Source organism: Bubalus kerabau, chromosome 4 (genome assembly GCF_029407905.1).
Source record: "Bubalus kerabau isolate K-KA32 ecotype Philippines breed swamp buffalo chromosome 4, PCC_UOA_SB_1v2, whole genome shotgun sequence".
Lineage (NCBI taxonomy): Eukaryota > Metazoa > Chordata > Mammalia > Artiodactyla > Bovidae > Bubalus > Bubalus kerabau.
This window is the reverse complement of record NC_073627.1, coordinates 136,172,277-136,192,131: the sequence shown is the minus strand read 5'-3', so window position 1 is coordinate 136,192,131 and position 19,855 is coordinate 136,172,277. Positions and strand designations below refer to the sequence as shown.

General features: G+C 36.2%; 1 protein-coding gene across 5 annotated transcripts in view; it reads right to left on the bottom strand.

Moving 5' to 3' along the window:
* PPP3CC (protein phosphatase 3 catalytic subunit gamma) overlaps positions 1–19,855 on the bottom strand; it is an 86,189-nt gene that overhangs the window by 7,068 nt on the left and 59,266 nt on the right. For 2 of the 5 annotated variants that reach the window (XM_055578712.1, XM_055578709.1), the window contains exons 10-14: positions 19,583–19,654; positions 8,633–8,659; positions 7,662–7,743; positions 6,938–7,035; positions 14–43 (exon numbers count right to left, since the gene is read on the bottom strand). In XM_055578712.1, coding sequence (XP_055434687.1) covers positions 14–43; positions 6,938–7,035; positions 7,662–7,743; positions 8,633–8,659; positions 19,583–19,654 — 309 coding nt within the window. The remainder of the gene's footprint in view (positions 1–13; positions 44–6,937; positions 7,036–7,661; positions 7,744–8,632; positions 8,660–19,582; positions 19,655–19,855) is intronic. The other 3 variants (XM_055578711.1, XM_055578710.1, XM_055578713.1) reach the window with 3 other exon arrangements.

Below are 19,855 nucleotides of genomic sequence, written 5' to 3'. Positions count from 1 at the left end.
AACATGGCCATACCTTCCCGGGCCTCTACCGCTTCTACTGTGGCTGTAAGAGGCAGGAGCAGTGGCATGCAAAAAGGAAGACAGAGAAAGAGTGAGTAAACCAACAGCATGGCTGCCAGCAGACATCCCGGGCCCGACCTTCGAGCCTATTCCCATCCGTAGTAACAGTGAACTAGTCAGAGAAGCGAGAGGCTTATTGCGAAAAACTAAACTAGGGGTGGGGCTGGGGGAACACGAGGTGGGGAGAGTTACTAAGGTTCTTCACACTGCAAGTGGCACGAGAACATTTTAGCTAATGGCATCCACGGCTAAGACAGTCAAGCTGACTCGGAGAAACGAAATGCTGCTTTCCTCATTTTAAATAGCCAGCTGCTAATTTATGCCTTGAAATTCATGTATCAAAATAATGACATGTCCAGTCAAATCACCTGATATTTCAACCGTTCTTTAGTTTGTGATAGTTCAGATGGTACTAAATGAGCTGCTGCTGCATCCTATTAAAAAAAGTTATTTAAAACTATGAATGATTTCAAGCCACTTGTATAAGGTCTAGCTATCCTTTAAAATTACTTAATAAAAAAGAGTGGCTTTTGCCACAGGAACTATCCTCCAGTTAAAATAAATAATATATATATATTTTTAAAAGAGTGGCTTTTGAATAACAGACTGGCATTTGGAAGGAAAGAAAAAAATGGAATATAAGTGAGAGGTTATTTCTTTTCCAAGGGGTGAATTACTAAGCTGGGAAAGGCATAAAGCTATCCAATTTCAAATACAGATTCATATACCATCTGGAATTAGAGAAACAGCAGAGGCTGACATATCCAACTGACATGGCTTCCATTCTCCATGTGAGAGAACAGGCCAGTTACTAACAAGGCCCTCTTCTTTAGTGATGGAAAAGGAAGCTATTTAAAAATTAGTACTAACAGGTAAACTTTCCTGCATTTGTTTTTTAAGACAATAAAAGCAGTACTACAGTAAGTCCCCTACATATAAGCCTTCAGGTTGAAGAAGGTTCAAGTTCTTCAAGTTGAAGAACATGTGTTCTCACGTTCAGTCATGTAAGTTAGTTTAGTGAAATTGCAGCTTGTCTTCCATTGATTGATGACCATCCTTCAGTTCTACCATCTCTCACCTCCTCCAGTCAGTAACTCTTCTTGCCTGTTCACTCCATGCCAGCCCCTATATGCCAGCTGTTTACTGTACTTTTCAAGGTACTGTACTGAGATGAAAAATGTTTCCTTTGTTTCTGTGTTTGTTTTTTATGTATTATGTGAAATTAGTTGGGTACCTAGGCTACCTCTGTTGAACTTACAAACAAACTGGACATATGAACATGCTCTTGGAATGAAACTTATTCTTATGTAGGGGACTTACTGCGTATGAAAATGTTACAGGTTGTAGTGAGAAAACATCTTATTAGGAAAATCCTGTCAGCTCCCCCAAAACTAATTTTTTAAAAGAAGGCAGGGAAGAATAATGAACAGTAACAGTTTGCTGTTCCCAAAGCTTTGTATAATCAATCATAGAGGAAAAACTGGAAGAAGTGAAAATTAACTTCTGAAAGAAATGTGAAAAATGGCAACTTGGAATCAACTTATCAAGTGAGTGTTTACATTTGTCAACCATATGTTGGCATGTGTTAAAGCAATGTCACATCCTCCCAAATCACCTCACAGAGAACAAACTCTCAGAAGGAAAGGACAATGCCTTCAGACAGCATACTATAACAGCAACTGTTAGGAAGTGAGAGAACAAAGCTTTACCTAAAATTGTATAGAGTGTTGGTTTAATTAGACTTTAAAAGCTATGTTTGCGGTAAAATGTGTACTAATATCGCATTATTTTGGGTCCTCCTAGAATTGCTTTTTGCATTAGGTATTAAGATATTAGCCTGCATGAGGGATATTCTTTATAAGTAAGAGTCATATAAAACTGAGTAACTGTTTTTTTCCCCCCCGTACTGAAATACTTTTTTTATTGAATGAGATTTCTTTGCTGAAATATAATTCATATACCATAAAATTCACTTGTTTAAAGTATACAGTTCAATGATTTTCATATATTTAGAGTTGTGCAACCATTACCACAATCTATGGTTAGAACATTTTCATCACTCTCCCCCCGCCCCCCCCCCTCCAAAAAACGATCTCCCTCCCTCATTCCTTCACCTAACCTTACAATCAACCACTTATCTACTTTCCGTCTCTACAGATTTGGCTGTTCTAGACATTTTGCATAAATGAAATCACATACTATGTGGTGTTAGTGATTGGCTTCTTTCACACAGCAAAATGTTTTCAAGGTTCATTCATGCTGAGGATTGTTATCAGTATTTCATCCTTTTTATGGCTGAATAGTATAGTTCATTGTATGGATATACCACATTTTGTTTGTCTATTCATTAGGTGATAGACATTTGTGTTGTTTCTGTTTATTGGCTATTACAAAGCATGCTGCTATGAACATTTGTGTACAAGTTTTTGTGTGGCCATATCTTCATTTCTCTGGGTATGTAACTAGGAACAGAACTTCTGGGTCATATGATTAACTGTATGTTCAATCATCAAAGAAATTGCCTGATTGGTTTTCAAAGAGCTGCTCCATTTTACATCCCTACCAACAGTGTATGAGAATCATAATTCCTCTCCATTCTCACCAACACTTGTTATTGTCTGTCTTTTTGATCACAACTATCCAGTAGGTCTTTAATTAAAGTGGTGTCTCATTGTGGTTAATGTCTAATGATGTGGAATACCTTTTTACATGCTTATTGGTCATCTGTATCCCTTCTTTGGAAAAATGTCTATTCATTTTTACCCATTTTTAATTGGGTAATTTGTCTTATTGTTATTCAGTTACAAGAGTTCTTTACAGTTTCTAGATACTAGTCTCCTATCAGATATATGCTTTGTAAAGATGGGGTTGACCAAAAAGTTCCTTTGGGTTTTTCTGCAAGATGTTATGAAAACACCCAAAGGAACTTTTTGTTCAACTCAGTATTTTCATCCATGCTGTGGGCTGTCTTTTCACTTTCTTGATGGTTCCATTTGTAGTACAAAACTTTAAAACTTTCAGTGGAGTGCCATTTATAACTGACCTGTTTTTCTTTTCCTTTTTTTAATCTTATGGTCTTTCCTCTTTATTTTGGCTACTTGGAAGCCTGGAATTACATGTGTGATTATTGGATTTCACTGGTTTGTTTTCCTTTGTGCTCCAATTTCTCAGCATATTTATTTCCCTTCACCATGTTGGATGTATACTGTAACTTACTCAAATCCCCCTTGGAATAAGGTGGAGTATAAATGAATGTAGGCTATAAGGTCATATGGGTTGGGACCTTGTTCATTGAAGGCTGTCCAAGTAAAGTTCTATGAACAATAAAAGGTCTTTTCAGCTAATGCTCATTTGTCACTGAACCTGTGGAACTGAGATTCTGATGGAAAAATGACAAAATTAACTCAGTTCTTGCAAATCAATGATAGAATAAGAGGCTCTAAAAAGTCTGCTGCAACTTTAGTTATGTTCTGACACATTCCTGAGCTTTCTATCAATTTTCAAATATCAATGCAGCTGCTAAGTCGCTTACTCTGTGGTACCCCATACATGGCAGCCCACCAGGCTCCTCTGTCCCTGGGATTCTCCAGGCAAGAATACTGGAGTGGGTTGTATCAATAACAATCTTATATTGATTAAAACATTCATATTCAAGTCAGGAACGAAGAGAAACTGCATATATTGGGGACTGAGAACAAAAGGTAGACTAAGGGTTATAAACAACAAATCTCCAAACAACACATCTATAAAATTCTGCTACTTATCCCAGATTTGCCGATTTACTTTTTCAAATCAAGATCTAGAAAAATTTGGCTTGGATTAAAACAACTTTGTAGATCAGCAAATTTTTGAATCATTTCAAGCAAGGATGTATAGGATGTTCCTTTTTTTCTTTACCCATGTTACTTCCTATTAACTCTAAAATGCCTTGTCAGAGTTGCTCTCAGAATATCTCACATGGCTAACAATGAAGTAATGATGGAAAAGTATTTTGCTTACAAGAAACTGTGCATTTGACAGGAAAAATTCAATTGGAAACAATATTCTTCCTATGAAACTACAGAAGCTAAGAAAATTAATTATATACTTCTAAAGAGGAAATATTCATTCTTCCTCATAAATAAACTAATATTTCAGTATTTTATTTGAAAGAGAAAAGAGGAAACCAATCCTATAAAAAGTATGGGGAAACATGGCTGTTCCTAAGAATCAATAGCCTTGGAATATTCACACAACACAAAGAATTCATATAAGAGGTATTCCTATAGGAGAAGAGGAAAAAAGAAAAACTGAAGTAGAAACAATTAAAAAAAAAAAAGGGCAAAAAAGCAGTGAACTCTAAGTTGTTAATGCTTCAACTCCAGTTTTCAAGCCTAGAATTTAGTCATCCAGTGATCTGATCTCATGTCTCTTCCCCCTGCTTGACCAGATCTGTTTATACTGACAAACATCAATCTTTTCATTCCTGGGTTCTATCAGGCCCTCTCCTTAGGAAGTCAGCACCCATATGATTTTCAGAACTGACATTATGGTTGAAGAGGAAACCATATCTTGCAGGATATGGTTTGCAGGCAAAGAGGCAAACTCCTTCTCTGACTGAGGAACTTTAACCTCCACTCCCCATCAAATTAAGGTATAAAATGCACACAAGTGAGGCACATGCTATGCACAGATATGAAGTGCACTGCTTAATACATCTTTATATATATGCACACACTTGTGTAACTATCACCCCAATAGTGATAAAGAACATGACTCCTACTCCAAAGGTCCCCTGTGCCCTTTCTGGGTCCATATTCTCCCACCAGAGGAGCCATTTTGACTTCTTTTACTACTTATGAGTCTGCCAGTTGTTGTTGTTTTTAAAGCAGAAAAATAATTTATTCCAGAAGAGAGCAGAAGTAAATTCATCCTGAAAATATATTTAGGCATAATTCTGGTGGGACAGATCTTCCTTCTGAGTATGTTCTTCTATTGGCGGCCCCACCATCCTGTAACAGTTCTTAAAGCCTTCGCTGATGCTCATGTAGTGAGTAGGCAGAAGCAGCCTTCAGATCCACAGGTTTCACAGAGACAGTCATGTATTTTTCTTAGAAAAACAGTACTTTTTATTTTTTCATTTTATTATTTTTTAATTGTATTTTTTTCTAGAACAGCACTTCCTTTTTTTTCTTTCATTATTTAATATTTTTAGGCTCTCCCCCTAGTCCCCCCAAGAACAGCACTTTCTGTCTCAGTTCAGTTCAGTTCACTCAGTTGTGTCCGACTCTTTGCGACCCCATGGACTGGAGCACTCCAGGCTTCCCTGTCCATCACCAACTCCTGGAGCTTGCTCAAACTCATGTCCATTGGGTCAGTGATGCCATCCAACCATCTCATCCTCTGTCATCCCCTTCTCCTCCTGCCTTCAATCTTTCCCAGCATCAGTGTCTTTCTATCTCAGCAGAGTACACAAACATTTTTATGGAGTTTGTACAGTTTACATTAGGTAGGTATACAATTCATCAAAAGGTGAAAAAAGGTGACAGGGAAAATAGTACTGCATTGTAGAGTAAGACGTTCCAATGTGCTGTGAATATTTAAGGCAGTGGATGGCCAAAGTAGGCGCATCAAGGAAGGTGGTCAGGGTACTGAGGTGATTTTATATCTTCATTTATATCTTCATGACTAAAGACAACAGCTAAGTGACCCGGTCACCAACAAGGGGATGATAACTCCCTAGTTGGGACCCTCAGGGATGAACCAGGGCTCCAGGAAGCTGACGAAGCCCCAGGAACACGTTCCTCACGATGAAAGCATCATGAGGCTGTGCACACCGTGGCTGTGGCCAGAGCTGCCAGTCCCTGCCCCAACCCTCACTTTGGTCCCACCCAGAAGTGTTCATCTGCCTGCTCCTGAACATCATACAAATCAAATAGTCTGTGCTCTTTTGTATCTAGTGTATTTAGTTAAACATGGTATCTATGAGATTCAACCATATATTCATAGTGCTATTTTTTGTATATATTCATGATGTTACCTTTATTGCTGAGTAATACTCCACTGTATAAATATTAAGTGGACTATTTTTTGCATGTATTCATAATGTTTTTGCATAGATTCATAATGTTATTTTTATTGCCTGGTTATAGGGTAGACACATGTTTTGATTTACTGCCCAGCAATTTTCTGAAGTGGTTGAACCAATCTGCAAATGCACTGGCAACATATCTTGTTCTCCACAAACTCACCAACACTTGAGACTGTCACACTTTTAAATTTTAGCCATTCTAGAGGATGTGTAGTGGTATCTCACCATGGTTTTATATCCATTTTTAAGCATCAAATTTTCATATGCTTTTTGGCCATTTTGATACTCTCTTTTGTGAAGTACTGTTAAAATTTTTTGATCATTAAAATAAATTAGCTGTTTGTATTTTTCTTATGGAGTTGCAGTTCTTTATAGACTCTGAATGTAAGTTCTTTGTTAGACATATGTACTACAAAAATATCCCAGTTTACAGTTTGTCTTTTCCCTTTTTTAGTCATGAATTTCTGTGAATAGACATTCTTAATCTTAATGAAACTCATTAATTTTTTTTTCTTTTAATTTTAGTGCTTTTTGTGTCATATTTAAAATTTTATCTTCCTCAGTGCTTACTTTGCATGTTTTTTTCTGGGAAGTTTATTTTTTTTATCTTTTACACTTAAATTATAATTCATTTTGATTTAGTTTTTACATATGGTGAGAAGAAGCAATCCATTTTCTCCCCTCCAGAGATGGATATTCAATTGCTTCAGTGCCATTAATTTAAAAGAAGCCTTAATTTCCAATTTGACACTGAATGCTGGATAACAAGAGCACACATTCCATGAAAGAAGTATTGCTCATACTCACCTGTCTCAATAGTCTGCTTTCCTCCTGAGAGGACACCCAAAGGCAGTGTCCCTGTAGGAGTCAGGCCCTTGAGAGTTAGCACGCTCTCACTCTCTTCCCTGCAAAAGAAGATCAAAGCCCCAGGTTAATGCCAGGCAGGGTGTCTACCACTCAGTATCTACAAAGATACTTGAAAGAAGACAAGAAAAGATGCACAAAGATGGAGGACAGGTACTCCTTCTTCTGCTTCTTCCCTGACCCCCAAAAGGGATGTTTTCTGTAAACATTCCAACTTTAAGCAATTAGCCAGGCCCTGCTTTTCAATTAGAGCCACTTAATAGTCAGGTGCTGATCTAATGTTTTCCATATATTACCCTATTTAATCCTCCAAATAACCTTAAAAGGCAGATCCTGCTATTATCTTTTACAGGCCAAGAAAATGAGGCACAAGATCACATGGCTGAGAAGATATAGGGCCAGGATGTGAACAGAGGCCACTGAGCTCCAGAATCCACGTTAAATCACTAACATTCACTGCACTGTATCTAAGCTCACACCAAATAAATGTTTGCCAGAATTATTTCTAGTCACTTTAACATGTAGGACTGATTCAATCTGCATTCAACCCAAAGACCCACAGTTTTGATACCACACTCCAATTCTAAAACTACCAATCTGAAATCAACTTCTAAATCACTCTCAAAACATTTTTATTGCACACCATAATGACAAGGCTTTTCCTTACCGAAGAATTGAAAAGACCCGTGCCATCTTCCCAATAGCTCTGATTTTATTCTTGATGATCTCCTTGCGAACTGTAGTGCCTCCTTAGAGAATACAAACAATATGTGAGTTAAAGGAATACGCTAACAGGTTTAAAAAAATGCAGGATGAAGTGCCTTTCTAAGTTAAAGAAATGGTTTTAAACAAAGAAATCAAGGCCAAAGTTTGTCTAAACAAACAAAAAACCCAGGAAGTTTTAAGGAGCAGGAGAAAAAAATAAAGATGAAGTAAAAAAATGGAGGGGTCACAAAAAGGACAGAGTGAGCGGATTTATGAAGGTAGGAACTTACTGGTGCTTCTGAAAGGTAGAACACAGTGAAGAAGGAAATACATACAAACAAAGGCAGTTGCTACTACAGCAAAAATCTCTCTTGAGAATGCTGTGGGCCACCTTACGATGCAGGGCTTGGTCGGCCAAATGGCAAGGGATGACTTAAGCAGTTGTCTTCTACATGGAAACACAGCACATAGCTGGCTCTCCTGAACTGAGCAGGAGCTGCTTTCATCCTGTCATCCTCACTCACACACTGGTGAGTTATTTCCAACCACAGACAGCTGTGCAGTACAAATGAGGATGACGGGTAAGGTATTTAATAAAACATCAAAAAAGTTAACAGAAGACTTTGTGGCCTTTTCTCATACCAGATTTAGGAAACAGCTCACACACCAGAAGTCAATGTCCAGGCATGCATCAGGTGGCTGCATTCAAAAGTCAGAAACTAAGAAACGTGGCCTCTCCTTCCTCACCCACCCAGCTCTCAAAATCCTGCAGGATCACACAGCAGGGGCCAGAGAAAACGTAAACATTAAAACAGAAAGGGAGGATGGAGGGCCTGTCTGAAATTATTCAACTATAACTAAAAAAGTCTAATTAATAGACTGTGATGAGACAGACAGCGAGTATTAAGCTCGTAGCACATTCTGTTCAGATACCTTTCTGAAAGCTTGAAATGTAGTGATCTTCAGGGAGAAGAGACACCAAGAAACAAGGAGATGGAAATAGAAATATGGGAAGAGAAATTTAAGTTTGCATGGAAGAGAGAGAAAAAAAAAATCAAAGTGAAATGCAATGAGAGAAGCAGGCTATTATCTTTATCAGCTCAGAAGAGACATCCTTGGTATCATGATAGAATATTAAATTACAGACTTCTTGCATGGAGTCTTCAAAGTTTTAAATGAATTCACATCTCTTATTTTCCAACATATTCTATCCCCACAGATCATGAAGATAAAATCAGACATGGAAAAAAGATATTATTTGTGTAACAAATAATGCTGAAAACAATGAACAAAGGACAGAATGAACAGCGGGTGCATCTCTAAATGGAGCATCATGTTTTTGTATGATGGACACAATTATCTTCTCACCTCCTTCTGGAGATAGTATAGTTTTTCCATGTTTAAATTTTATATCTTTAGAATCTCAAGTTCATCCATTTAGGCTGTTTTTTGCTGTTGTCTCAGAGACTCTACAGAGAAGTCCCATAATCCTTGGTGTTTGCTCATCGTTAAGAATGACGGACTGGAAAGCTTTCTGAACTGGTTGGTGGTTGACTGCTGTCTTGCAGCTTTCTGTACACAGTGATCGGGGTGCGTCTTTTTTTAGGGAATTTTCTGTATCAGTACTGAAAACGAGGGCACATGTGCCTGTGTGTGTGTTAGCTGTTCAGCTATGTCCGAGTCTTGGTGACCCAATGGACTGTGGCCCGCCAGGTGCCTTTGTCCATGGGATATCCCAGGCAAGAATACTGGAGTGGATATAGCTATTTCCCTCTCCAGGGGAATCTTTCTGACCCAGAGATTGAATCCGGCTCTCCTGCATTGCAGGCAGATTCTTTGAACCACCAAGGAAGCCCACTGAGAATGCGTGCGATCACTTAATTTACCCATTTTTGGCAAAGTTATCGATGCCCTCAACTGTATCCCTGTCCAGAAATTCTTTGGTTTACTTTTTTGGATATTAGCCTCTGGTCTTGGGAGAAAAGACAGCTAGGGCTTTAACTGCCTTTCAATTATCTCTTACCTGCTCTACTTATTTTAGCTAGGGGCCATCTCTCTCTTCTCAATAGGCCCCAGTTCTAGCAACTGGTACAGTCTAGCAATTCCTCTGCTTTTTGAGGATTCTGTGCTGAACTCAGCATTCTCCATTACTAAGCCAGGCTTCAGCTTTCTTGAATCAGCCAAGTTAGTAATACTAATTCGTTTGTTTCCTGGCTTCCAAAATTCCTACAAAAATCTCTACATTTTTGTAGGCTTATAACTTTGGTAAAAAAAAACTCTATTGTGAAGTACGATAAACATATAGAAAAGTACACAAAACAAAGACAGACTCAGTGCTTTTTACTAAAACACAAATGGCCAAATAACCAGCCAGGACAATAAATAGAGCCTTGTCAGCACCACAGATTTACCCCTACTTGGGCCCCTCCTAATAATTAAGAGTCCCCCTCTTCCCAAAGAAAACTGTTCTCTTGACTTCTATTGGAATCACTTTCTTGCTCTTTCTTTATAGTTTTACCATTTAAGCATGTATTCACAAGCACTAGTTTTAATTTTATTTTTAATGTATGTCGTTGGAACAATCAAATAATGCATTTTTGTGTCTGGCTTCTCTTGTTCAACATTATGTTTTTAAGATTCATCCATGTTTCCTCTATTCCTGTAGTTCACTGTCATTATTGTATACAATTCCACTATAAGAATATGTCACAATCTATTTATCCTTTTCACTGTCAGTGGTCATTTGGGTTGATTCCAATTTTTGGCTAATTCGGCTGCTATGAATATTCTGGTGTATTTCTCTCAGCTGCACATATTTCTGCTAAGTACACTCCTAGAGTTAGACTGCTCAGATATAAGGTATGCATATGTTCAACTCTGGATAATGGTTTGGCATTATCTACTAAAGTGGATGTACCAATTTATACTTAGTATATGAGCATTCCTGTTGCTATATGTTCTGGTCAACATTTGGTGTTATTCATGTTTAACTTTAGCAACTTTGGTAGGTATGCAGAATCACCCATTGTGGTTTTAATCTGCACTTTCAAAATGACTACTGTGGCTGAATAACTTTTCCTATTTTTATTGGCCATTTGGATATCATCTATTATGAAGCGCTCATTCAAGTCTCAGCTCATTGATCTGTAGTTTTTTATATACTCTGCAAGTGAACTGTTTGTTGGTTGTGTAGCAAATACCCTCCCCCATTCTGTAGCTTGTCTTTTTTTTTTTAAACATTTATTTATCTGGCTGCTCCAAAGGTCTTATTTGTGCTTTCTATCTTCACTGAAGTATGTGGGATCCTTATTTGTGGCATGTGAACTCCTTAGTTGCAGCATATGGGATCAAGTTCCCTGACCAGGGACAGAAGCTGGGCCCCCAGGCACTGGGAGTGCAGAGTCCTAGAGCCACTGGACCACCAGGGAAGTCCCTGTAGCTGTCTTTACACACTTGCTGCTGCTGCTGCTAAGTCGCTTCAGTCGTGTCCGACTCTGTGCGACCCCATAGATGGGAGCCTACCAGGCTTCCCCATCCCTGGGATTCTCCAGGCAAGAACACTGGAGTGGGTTGCCATTTCCTTCTCCAATGCAGGAAAGTGAAAAGTGAATGTGAAGTCGCTCAGTTGTGTCCGACTCTTAGCGACCTCATGGACTGCAGCCTACCAGGCTCCTCCATCCATGGGATTTTCCAGGCAAGAGTACTGGAGTGGGGTGCCATTGCCTTCTCCGGTTTACACACTTAGTCTTCTGATAAACACAAGTTCTAATTTTTAATGCAGTCCAATAATTTCCTATATTGCTAGTGTTTTTTGAGTATTGTTTAAGAAATTTTCCTCTACTTCAAGGTCATGAATGCATTCTATGTAATACATATTAGAAGTTTATTGTTTTGCCTATCATATTTGAATGTGTTAGTCCATCTGGGAATTTATTCTTGGGTTTAGAATACAATAGAGGTTAGTTAGGTTTAATTTTTTTCTCAAACCATACCAATACCATCATTTTCCTATTACTCTACAGAGATACCTCTAGTGTAAATCAAGTGTCTGTATATACATGGATCTGTTTCTGGATTCTCTGTTTTGTTTCACTGCTCCTCTGTCCTTGAGCTAATAATTCCAGTTACTTTCTTCTTTGATTTAGATATTTCCGTATGAATTTCAGAAACTACCCTTAGAAGTTCCATATAAATTTTAGGGTCAAATTGTTAATATTTGACTTTGTATTGAATCTGCAGATCAATCTGAGAATAACATACCTTTATAACATTGAGTCTTCCAATAATCTATGGAGATGGTATTTCTTTCTATTTATTTAGATGTCCTTTAATTTCTCTAATAATGGTTTAGTTTGTTGCTTAGAGGTATTACACATCATTTGTTAGATTTATTGCTAGGAATGATATTGTCAATGGTATCTTTTTAAAAAGTTCATTTTGTTTCTTGCTGGCAAATAGAAATACAGTGATTTTTGCTTCCTGACTTTGTATCCAGCAGCTCTACTACATGTTTATTGATTCTAATAAATAATCTATAAACTTTTAAATTGCCTCTTTATACAATCATATAAATAACAATCTATAAATCTATAAATCACGATCTATAAATAACGATCATTTTGTTTCTTCCTCCTCAATCTTTATACCTTGTATTACTTTCTATTGCCTTAGTGTACTGGCTATGACTTCTAATAAGATATTATAAAGAGGTTTTGATAGCTGGCATCCTTGTCTATTCCCAACCACTAAGGAAAGCTTTCAATATTTCACATATGATATTTGTTATAGGTTTTCACAGATACATTTGTCAGATTAAAAAACTCCTTTCTAAACCTAGTTTAAGAGATCTATTGTAAATGAAGGATGAATCTTATCCAATGCCATTTCTACACCTGGAGAGGTAATGATTTTTCTCCATTTTTTCCCTTAATGCAGTGAATTACATTAATTGATTGATTAAAAAAATTTTTTTTGGCCATGCCTGCAGCATTCAGGATCTTAGTTTTCCAACCAGGGATCAAACTTGTGCTTCCCGCATTGTGAGCATGGAGTCTTAACCACTCAACTGCCAGAGAAGTCCCTGTTGATTGATTTTTTCATATATGTATTTTTTACTTTTCAATAGTTTTAGATGTATAGAAATGTTAAGATAGCATAGATAATTTTCATATATCCTCTCCTAGTTTCCACTATCACTAATATCTTACATTAGTATACCCTGAATGAATTTTGAATGCTAAATCTTCAAACATGTTATTTGAGTAAGTTACATTTTTCTAGACATCTATTTTGTCTAAGTTTTAAATTTTACTGGTATAAACTTATTCTTGTTGTTTTCTTAATGTCTATAGGATTGGTAATGAATGTTGTCTTCTTCTTCAGTTCTGTCATCAGTTATGTTTGTCTTTTTTACCAGGGATTTGTCAATTTGAATGAAATGAGTACATTCTGGTTTTACTGCTCCTCTATCCTATATTTTATTTATTTAGTTAGTTTTTGAGGGGTGCACTGCATAGCTTGTGGCATCTTACTTTCCCGACCAGGGATTGAACCCAGGCCCTCAGCAGTGAAAGCACAGAGTTCTAACCACTGGACCATCAGGAAATTCCCTATACTGTATTTCATTTTGTTTTCTTATGCTTTTCTTTACTTCTTTATTTCATTCCACCTGCTCCCTTTAGGTTTAATGTGCTATCCCCTTTTTCTCTTAACTTCTTGAGACAGATTTTGATTTTTCACCTTTCTTCTTTTCCAACATATGCATTTGAGGCTATAAGTTTTCCTCTAAGTATGATGTTAGATGCATCTGTCAAGCATTATTGTTTATTTTTGTTCAATTTAAATCATTCTGTATTTAAGCACTCATTTTACAAAATGTGATATAAAGGTCAACTAAATTTATAATTTAATTTGTTCATGTAAATTGCCTTCAAAATACACTGCAGCTAATATGTGTATAAAACTTTACATGCATTTTGGAAGGAATCACACAGAAACAGTTGCTTTTTCAACAAAGTTAGTCAGTTTCACATCCCTTTTGGTCAGTCTCCCACAGATAAGTGAGGGGAGAAGCACATGGACCTTGTACACATTGAACCATTCTAGGTAATGATTCATCTTCTCTGCTTGTAGGTAACTTGAGACATAAAACCAGATGCCTGATTAAAATTTCTGAAAGAGAACTCCTTGTTGATGGCATCTCTCTCACTTAATTCTGACCATCCAGCTGCTTTAAGGTCAAGTATAACTCAGTTCCTCTCGTCTGGTGTCACCCAGCGAACATCTGCTAAAGTTCTGGTTCCAATGCCAGACCCACACCTGTCTGGTGCACTGCCTGCCCTCAAGTTTCAATGTGCACTGCTTTTCATTTTCTGTTCAAATTATTTTCAAATTTTAATTGTGATTTATTATTTGACCACTGGATTATTAAGTATATTTTAAAATCTCCTAAAATATGGTGGTATTCTAGTTATCTTTTTGTATTGGTTTATATCATATCTGTCGGAGAAGGCAATGGCACCCCACTCCAGTACTCGTCTGGAAAATCCTGTGGATGGAGGAGCCTAGTGGGCTGCAGTCCATGGGGTCACTAAGAGTCGGACACGACTGAGCGACTTCGCTTTCACTTTTTATGAATTGGAGAAGGAAATGGCAACCTGCTCCAGTGTTCTTGCCTGGAGAATCCCAGGGACGGGGGAGCCCAGTGGGCTGCTGTCTATGGGGTCGCACAGTCGGACACAACTGAAGTGACTTAGCAGCAGCATATCTTTTCTGCATATGGTCAGAATATAGTCATTGTGATTTTAATGCTTTGACACATGAAACTTGCTCCTAACCCAGAACATTTCTTGTAAAGGTCAAGTTTTGTAAGTATTCATGTGTGTTTGAAAACAAAGTATAGTCGGTATGTTAGGTGCTTTCTCTTTCTATGTCGAGTGTTGTTGTTCTGTCACTAAGTTGTGTCCAACTCTTTGCGACCCCATGAACTACAGCACACCAGGCCTCCCTGTCCTTCACTAGCTCCCAGAGTTTGTTCAAATTCATCTCCACTGAGTCAGTAGGTCAAGTTTATTATTTGCATTCTAATTTTCTACAACGTTCTTAGTTTTGTTTGTCTGCTTATTCTGCCTGAAAAATATTTGTTAAATTCTCTCACTATCACTGTGGACATTTCTATTTCTTATTGTACTTTGGTTAATCTTTGCTTTATATATTATGAAGCCATTTTACTAATTCACATAAACAAAAATTTTTCATCTTTTTGTTTTAGAGTTTATTTCATGTAATTTTTCAGTATTTATTTTTATTTATTTATTTGGCTGTGCTGAGTCTTAGTTGCAGCACACGGGATCAATGATCTTTTTTACAGCATGAGAACTCTTAACTGTAGCATGTGAGACCGAGTTCCCTGGCCAGGGATCAAACCCAGGCACCCTGCACTAGAAGCACGGAGTCTTAGCCACTGGACTACTAGGGAAGTCCCTATTTCATGTAATATTAATCTATCTACAACAGCTTTTCTTTGGTTAGTAGTAATATAATATTATTCTTTTACTTTCTTTTCTTTACTTCTTTTATAAAAGTAGTAATATATTCTTTTACTTTCAAATTTTCTGTGTCTTTATGCTTTATCTCTCTTATGAAACATCATAGTGTTTTTTTCTTTTGTTTAATCTTACCTGACTATCTTTCATCTATTTACATGTAATGAAGTTGCTGGCATATTTATCATCATTTATTTATCCTATTTGCCGTAGTGTTATAAGTACCTTCCCTCCTTTCTTGCCATCTAGACTATTTTTTTATTATAGTCATTTCTTTCCCCATAATTTAAAGATTACACACTTAAAAAAAAACTCTCTCTTCTTGAAAATTACTCTGCATATTACACAATGCATCTCTTACTTATCAAAATATAATGTTAACAGGTACTTCCCCCCACCTTCCCCAGATAATATAAAGTCCTCACACACTTTAACTCTATCCCACTGCCAACTACTATTGTCATATATTTTAATTGTCATTTAAATTCACTAAAACATTATTATTTAATAACGTCTATGTTCATTTTATTTACCTACATATTGTCTACTATTCTCGTTATTTCTTCCTGACTCTCCAAGCTTCCATCTGGTATTTCCCTTCTGTTCAAGTAATATTCTTTAGAATTCCATTTAGTGTGGGTCTCCTGGTATTTCTTTCAGTATAGCTTTTACAGGGAGGAATACCTGAAAAGTGCTTATTTCTTCATTTTTAAAGGATATTTCTGCTAGGTATAGAATTCTAGGTGTACCAATTATCATCTTTCAGTGCTTTGAATATGTTAGTCCATGGTTTCCTCCTTCCATTGTTTCCATTTATATTGTCAGTTTAACTGTTCTCTTTTGAAAGTAATCTTTTTTTTTAGCCTGGTCCAGTTAAGATTTTTTTCCTTGTCTTTCATCTGAAGCACTTTTACTGTGATGTACTTAGATATTATTTTCTTTGTATTTATTCTGCTTTGGTTTTGGGGACTTCTTCAATCTGCAGCTTAACTAATCAGTGTTAAAAAACTTTTATCCTTTATCTCTTCAAATACTGTTTGTGCCCCATCCTCTCTCTCTCTTCTCTAGGACTGATTCCAAACACACAGGTGATACCTGTTCACTGTGTCTTCCACGTCTCTCATACTTTTTCTGAGTATTTTATTCTTTCTCTCTGTGATGTATTCTAGGTTGTTCCTTCTGACCTATATTCTAGTTCATTTATTCTGTTTAGCTTTATTGAGTCTTCTATTAATTCATCTGTTAAGTTTTTTTATTTTTCATTCTTAGAATTTTCTTTTGGTGCTTTATCAGCTCTGCTACATTCCATTTTTATAATTCACAGTTCTCTGCCAAAATTTTTAATTTAGTCTTTTACATTCTTGAACATAGTTAGCATTGTTTAATTTTTTAGCATAGTTGTTTTAAAGCTTGGTCTGATAACATCTGAAGAACTTAGGGGTCTGTTTTTATTTCTCACTCTTTCTGCTCATTTTCGTTTGTATTGTTATGTCTTCTCATGTATCTACTTATTTTTGGTTGTGAGCCATGTATTATATTTGAAAAACTGCAGCAGTTTAAGGTCCTATATAATGCTATCTTAGTCTGAAAAGGTTTGCTTTTGCCAGATGCTTGGGGACTACCTTATTTAAATTTCAGAGACTGAAATGATTGAGGATAGTTCCTTTCAGGGAAGTATACTTCTAGTTCACCCTTACTCTTACATAGGTATAAGCTTTAGGGGCCCAAAACCAATGAGCAGAAGCTTACCCACACTCTATCCATTTTTGACAAGTCATGAACTCCCAACTTTCTTAGCTTCTATCAAGAGGGCTGGTCAATCTCTTAGCCCCCTCTTTTGAAATTCATGAATGTGTTTAGGAGAAAATTAGTCCCAAATGTGACCAAATGTCTTACTTCTCTGGAAGTATGCTTTTCCCCAGATCTCTATTTGGTAATTCTTTTTCACTTTCTTAGCTTTCTGAATGCCTCTGAAGCAACTTTTTAAAATATTTTGTCTAGCTTTTCTACTTGTCTTAAGAGTCAGGCTTGGTTTGAACTGTCTGGCATTATTAAAGCAAAAATCCTTAGCTTTTATATCATTTGGATAAAACCAAAATTGTAGTTTTAGTGTGGTTTCAGGAAGGAATGGATTTAGAAGTATGCTCAATTCACCAGTTTACCCTAAAAGGTTATTTCTTCATGTCCCTTCAGAAAAAAAATTTTTTAAAGCCTGTATCAGTTTATAGCCACATGCCTTGTTAAAAAAAAAGGAAATGAGAAGATTCTATACATTTACTTTTGTACTTAATATCTAACACACTTTCCATATCAGCACCCATAGCTCTACTTCGTTTTTTCACTTTTTAATGGCTGTACTTCGTACCATCAATCTAACTCCACAAATGTTTACCTACTATGCTCACTTACCTACTCTACTTGGTTTTGAGGTGATAATGGTAAGCAAAAACTAATTTTGTCCTCATCACTCAAGTCCCTGTTAAGTGACTTGTAATAATACACGTATATTAACAGTATAAATAAATGCAAAATTGTAACTCTATCAAATGCTAAGAAGTTAGCACCATTGATATGAGAACATGTGAAGAGTGTGTTGGGTCTAGTCTGGGAGATCAGAAATACCTTCCATGACAAAGTGGCAATAAGTTGAATAGGAACTAACTAGAAGAGAAGTGGGAAGGAAAGGAGACTTACCGCAAGGAAATAATCTAACTCCATGTTGAGAATCTACCATATGGATATATCATAATTGACTTACCCAGCTCTCCACTGAGGGATACTGTGATGTTTGAATCTTTTGCTACTATATATGATACTTTGATAAATATTATCATATATAATTTTTGGTATAATTTAGGAATCTTATTCTTATAATAATCAAGGATACATACAAGAGAGTTCACAATAATTTCCACTTAGATTAAAATACAAAATTTACTAAATCTATTTCTTACATATTTCATCCTTTCCTAACTTGAATTCTTTGTTTTAATTTTCACTTGGCTGTACTATTTTCACAAGAACTGGTTCCCTGCAATGATCTCCTATCCCATTCGTAAAGGTAAACATAGTTATGCTCCATCTGCTCTGCACCTTCAACGTGGAATTTGAAGCATAAGTATGTGCAGGACTTTCGTCTGTATTCTCAAAGTAAGCTGGGCTTTCTTCACAACAAGGACACTTCATCCTAACAGTTGAGTGAATCACCTTAGTATAAGCTTGGAGAGAATGAGGCAGAGGTTTATGCTAAGGTGCCACCATCTTTTCAGAATCTCTTGTGTTCTCAGGTGAGTTAGGATCTATCTTTAAAATCAAACCTCCCACAAATTACTAGGGGAAAAAAAAACAACTTGGCTACATAAACAAAATATAACTATATAAAAATCTCTCAGGCTAATAAAAACAAACAAGCACATAACAGTACAAAAATGGGGAAAATGCATGAATTGACAACTCACAAAAAAGAAATAAAAGAGGTCAATAAGCACAAGAAAAAATGCTCATTAGTCATCATAAAAATAAAATTTTAAATTAAAAAAACACCAGACTATAAAAATTAAAATAAGTGGTATTTAAGAGAGCACTGTGAATTATGTGTTGCACATGCAAAATGTAAGCTGTTACAGCCCTTCCAGGTTATCTGTGTCTAAATTAAAATTGTAAGTACTAATTGACACAGATTTTCAATTCCTAGAAATCTATCCTATGGAAATAACCAAGAAAGTATTATTTTTCATTTCCTAATAGTGCTTTTCTTTCTTTCATACCACATGTCAACATTTGACTTTGTTTGTTTTTCCCACCACGAGAATACAAGCTTATCGAGAGCAAGGACCTATACAGTTCTTGGCGCATATAAGGCATATAATAAATGTTGATTGTTGGACAGAATATGCAAGGATTTATCTATAAAAATTTTCAAAACTGAAGTTTTAAAAGAAAAAAGTTGGAAAAAATTCAAAATCCATCAGCAGAGGATTGGTTATAACAAAGAATAATCAACATGGACAACTATGTAGCCACTGAAAACTAGCCTACAAAAATACCAGTAAATGTATGTGATGCTATCTCATGACTTTATTTTTGTTAATAAGAAAAAAAGAGGAGAAAAAAGATGCTAATAACAGTATTTATATCACGATGTTAACAGTGGGTATCTATGAGATGGCAGGATTACTGGTGACTTTTTCCCCTTATTTATGGCTTCCTGTATTTTTCTAATTTTTCTACAACAAACATAATTATTTTTTAATAAGGCAAAGAAAATTCTCCAAAACAAACTAAAACCCAAACCAAAAGTTCTTCATTTCTAGTTCAGAGAAGGAAAAGGCAAGTTTACCTTCAAGTTCATCATCGGAAATCAATTCATCATCAGAGCATATGTTGAGAATGTTAACCAGCATCTCTGTAACTAGATGATAAGACAAAATAGTCCAAAATTTGTATAATTAATAAGGCACTTTCTCTAAAAGGATGTGGATATATAAATAAACATATATATATTAAATAAACACAGATAAAAATGATTGATTGTTTTGCTATTCAGAGTAGCTTAAGGAGCAGCATTAAATGCAGATCTTCAAGTTTATACAGATTTGGGAGAGATTACTTG